Source organism: Rhagoletis pomonella, unplaced genomic scaffold (assembly GCF_013731165.1).
Source record: "Rhagoletis pomonella isolate Grant_MI unplaced genomic scaffold, Rhpom_1.0 Rhpom_scaffold_02520, whole genome shotgun sequence".
In the NCBI taxonomy this organism is placed as follows: Eukaryota; Metazoa; Arthropoda; class Insecta; order Diptera; family Tephritidae; genus Rhagoletis; species Rhagoletis pomonella.
The window spans coordinates 9,570-13,915 of record NW_023461074.1 but is presented as its reverse complement, the minus strand read 5'-3'; the positions used below and the strand labels follow the sequence as shown (position 1 = coordinate 13,915).

Genomic DNA, 4,346 nt, shown 5'->3' with positions numbered 1-4,346 from the left:
TCAAAAATAAAAGTTAAAATTTAACTTTTACTTTTTCGGTCAAATATGAAAGTTAAATCTGACTTTATTTTTTCGGTCAAAATAACTGTTTACATATTCTCAATACAATATGTTTTAATAAAAAAATTCACATCCTTTCAATTGCAGTTTTCTATCTTCTGTAAATATATTGAGTTTCTTTAATTTAAGCTTTAAGTTATTCACCTTTTCACAGGAATGATTCGGCATTCAATTTAACAATTAATATACATAGCTGCCAAGTTCGTATCGCAAATCGCTAAGAATAAGCTTATATTTGACCGAAAAAAATCAAAGCTATTTTTTACCGAAAAACTTACAAGGCAATTTGTAATTTTTATTCTTGACTTAAAACATATCGGTGAAAAAAATTACGATCATGATTACGATTATTTTTGACTTTTTTGAAAAAAAAAAGCATAACCGTTACGGTCCCTGCTTTCGAAAAGTAATTTCAACTTGCTCGTGCTGCACTGGCTTATAAAAACTTTTTCAGGGCAGAATAAAAATATCTGGAATTTTCTGCATTCACGGAGAAAACAGACAGAAGGCAGAATCGGAAAATTTGATTTTCGAAAATAAAAACTGCTTTCGAGAGTCATTTTACATGCAAGGTTTACCTGCTGCTGCAATCAGTTGAGTTTGATAGACTCTTTAAAAGGACTTGCGCTTGCCACATCTAACAGCTATTTAAATTGTATGTAGATACACACATACATCAAGATTACTTTGGCGTCGTGTTATTAGCGCTGTTGGCCGCATTCACACCCGTACCACCTGCTGCCGCTCCATTGCCTGTATTGCGTTGGGGAAATCCTCCAAAACCAGGTATTGCTGCCCTCTGATCTTCCATGCGACCACTTTGTACCTTCATAATCAACGAGAAAAAATCTTCATCTGGTACGGTCCTGCCACCAGCAGCACTGTTACCACCACTACGACCCCTATCTATGGCATTGGCTCGTGTTGGTGCTTCTGCGTCCATTGTAATGTTGGATCGTGGGAGTTCAGAGCGCTGTTCTTCTAGACGTGAACCTTGACAACGCATGAGCATTTCCAAAAAGGCATCATCAGGTTGTTGAGTGGTTGTATTACTGCGTGCAAGTTGACCGTGTCCATGATGACTGCCTGAAGTGGGTCCAGAACTAGCATTCGAATTATTGGACGATTTAGCGGCAGAAGCAACCTCATCGCCGGCATTGCTGCTTGTCATGGAGTTTTGTGGCGCTAACGGCTTACGTGTTGCACCGGTGCTTGATGTCAGCGAAGATGTCCCCCCTACCTTTGGTAAAGATGAGTTTGGTGGATTTTTGGCAATTTTAATTGAGCAACGTTGGTCATCCATTCGTTTAGATTGAGAACGTGATAAAAACTCAAAGAAATCTTCATCGTGCCCTTTGATTTTGGAAGCAGCGCCTATTTGGTTGTGTTTTTGTTCTTGTATATTTATTTGTTCTGCACGTTTTCCATCAGGTGTAATTTTTATCAAATCTAATTGTTCCATACTTTGGCGCCTTACGCGAACCTATGAAAGGCGATAAATAAAATTTTCAAAATCAAGCGATTTCCTCCACAGCAAAATAACAAAATCCTACGTACCATACGACTCTGTGAACTTCCTGAACTGTCGGACCGCTGATCAATACCAGCTGAAATATCTGATGCAATTGAACGTTCTTCACTCTCAATTGGCGAGGCCGGCAATCCAAGTAATTTTCGCAAGTCAAAAATATTCACCCTAGCTGTACTTTCCCCAACAGAATCCTGTAATTCCACGGCAAGATTAAGATGAGCTTCGGCATACAGCAACGCTTTTTCATGATTCCCTATAGCGGAGTGCGCGTTACCAAGGGACCAGCAAGCGCGAGCTTCTCCAACCCGATCACCTAATTCTTGTGCTATAGCTAGATGACGGTGATGATAGTCAATAGCTGTTGAAAATTCTCGTAACAAAGTATATGTATTTCCAAGACTGTAACAAGCTTGCGCCTCTACTTCTCGTTCCCCTAGCTCAATGGCCAAAGCCAAGGTACGTTTATAATGCTCTGCCGCTTCTTCAAACTGGCCCAGAAAAATATGAGAATTTCCCAAATTACTATTCGCTCGACGTTCAGCAGCCCGATCACCGAATTCCCTTGCAATGCAAAGCCGTTCTTGGTGATGCTCGATTGCTTTTTGGAAATTTCCTATATAGGTATACATATATTAGATTTATTCATAAATATCTAAAAATACCAGCTTATAGATATAAAAATCTTACCAAGCAAGTAATAAGTATTGCCCAAATTTCCACATGCCCTTCCTTGTGCACCGCGGTCTCCCAATTCTCTCATAAGTTTTAAATTTTCTTGGTAAAAGTCGACAGCTTTGCTTAGAGCGTCGCGTACATCATCTCCATAATCACCAGGATTCCCTTGTCCCATATGTTTTCCTTTTGCATGATAAACGTTTCCCAAGTTATAAAGCGCCCGACCTTCCGACAGCTTGTCTCCAAGTTGTCGTGCCAATGTCAGATGGCGATCGCAACAAATAGCAGCCTCGTTAAAGCGCCCCATAACTTTCAAAGTGTTGCCCAAATTTCCAGACGATTTGGCCTCGCCCAATTTGTCATTCATTGTTCGTGCCAGTGTGAGATCTAGTTTGTGATATTGCATGGCTTTGGCATAATCACCTAAATAGAAGTAGGCATTCCCCAATTGAGAGTAAATAGCTGACAAAGTACGCAGGTCATTAGTTCCTGCCTGAATTGCTGCTTGAAAAAACGCCACACCTGCGCGGCAATCACCTGCCTTGCACAGACGTTCACCTTCCAAAGCCAGCTCCAAACACATGCTTGAGCTTCCATCTGAAGCCCCTGCTGTTTGGTCAACGCTAGCAGCACCTCCAGTGCTAGACACATTTTCTGCAGAAGCTGATAATGAGGACATGACCCGTCCTTGTAACTTTTTCACTTAGGCTGAAGTGTATTACACTGGCGATTTGTTTGCTTTTATTTGTTTACTCTTTAATGCTACCATATATAAGCATTATTTAAGCATTCGAATCGGCACTTTTGCACAATCGAATAAGTTCAAGATGTATGATAAAAAGGGTTTGCAGAAGTTTTTAGTATCACTTCTATTGAAAATTTACAAAGAAATTACTCAGTAGTGTCTAAAATGGTTACTCTTGTCACAAGGGAACGTCCCGTTTCGTCTTGTACCGGGTAGCTTATTTCACCACTCAAAAGCTTAACAGCCCTGCATACCCGAGAATAAAGATAAATGCACATTTTTGTATAATCGTCTCACACGGGTGAATGAAATAGGTATTAGAACACATATGAATAGTACCTATTTGTGAATTTTTATTAGTTAAGCTTAGTTTACATTTTTCAAACAAAAAAAAAGAAACATTTTTTAATAACTCTTTATCTTGGGGAATGTTTTTTCTCGAAAGCTGTAAACAAATTTAAAAAATTTTGGTGGAAGAAAATTTATTCTTAATTTCTGAGCGTTTGTTCACTGCTTCGAGAGTGAAGCATTTTTAATGCACGAATTACTATGCTCTTCACTCCCTCGCCTCCAAGCGATAGTTATATGTATGGCCAATCGGTCTCGCGTCGTGAATATTAAACACAAGGTCGAAAGTCTGGTTTTTACATATGAAAGAAAATCCCAATACGCTGTTGCCACGATCTCTGAGAACAAAATCATGGAGCTGTTTATAGTCTTAATATATTTATAATAAATAGATTTAAATCACAAAATTTCTTAAATATATTGTATGTCAAAATACATTCGAAAGACCGCACTTAAACTCTATTAAACGTTTTCTGCTCTTGGCCAGTTTTCTAACCTCTCATCCTCTGACGAATCGTTCACGTTTTTATAAACTCGCTTTCTTTTTATTTCGTTTTAATTTGCACAAATTTACATATCGATGGCTGAGCCGAAGATCGACCTATCTCGGCAACCAGCTCGAAAACGCCCTATCTCAGAAAATTTTTCAACAACGCTTTATCTCAGGCAACTTTTCAAGAACGCTTTACTTCAGATTTGATTGAAAAACGCCCTAGCTCAGTATTTGGTTGAAGAACGCCCTATATTAGACGCCGATTCAAAAAGCTGAGATAGGGCGTTATTCAACCAAATTCTGAGATACGGTGTTTTCAATAATATTCTGAAATAGGACGTTTTTCAATCAAATTCTGAAGTAGGGCGTTCTTGAAAAGATAGGGCGTTTCCCACTGCCTGCCGAGATAGGTCGATCTTCCACTCAGCCATCGATATGTATAACACAAATATATAAATAAATTCACAATAGCGAGGTTCTTCATCGAATGAGCA

At 39.0% G+C, this 4,346-nt stretch overlaps 1 protein-coding gene across 1 annotated transcript; it reads right to left on the bottom strand.

Moving 5' to 3' along the window:
* Window positions 1–445: 445 nt before the first annotated feature.
* Window positions 446–3,215, bottom strand: LOC118753480 (G-protein-signaling modulator 2-like). The gene is made up of 3 exons (XM_036488362.1): window positions 2,279–3,215; window positions 1,618–2,204; window positions 446–1,543 (listed from the first exon to the last, which is right to left on the bottom strand). The coding sequence occupies exons 1-3, from the start codon at window positions 2,943–2,945 to the stop codon at window positions 743–745; spliced, it is 2,055 nt and encodes a 684-aa protein (XP_036344255.1). The 5' UTR covers window positions 2,946–3,215; the 3' UTR covers window positions 446–742.
* Window positions 3,216–4,346: the final 1,131 nt, after the last annotated feature.

Coding starts and splice junctions, on each gene's coding strand:
- LOC118753480 (XM_036488362.1), bottom strand. CDS start 2,945: ATGTCCTCATTATCAGCTTCTGCAGAAAATGTGTCTAGCACTGGAGGT. Junction 2,205..2,278: donor CAATACTTATTACTTGCTTG/GTAAGATTTTTA, acceptor ATACCTATATAG/GAAATTTCCAAAAAGCAATC. Junction 1,544..1,617: donor GAAGTTCACAGAGTCGTATG/GTACGTAGGATT, acceptor CGCCTTTCATAG/GTTCGCGTAAGGCGCCAAAG.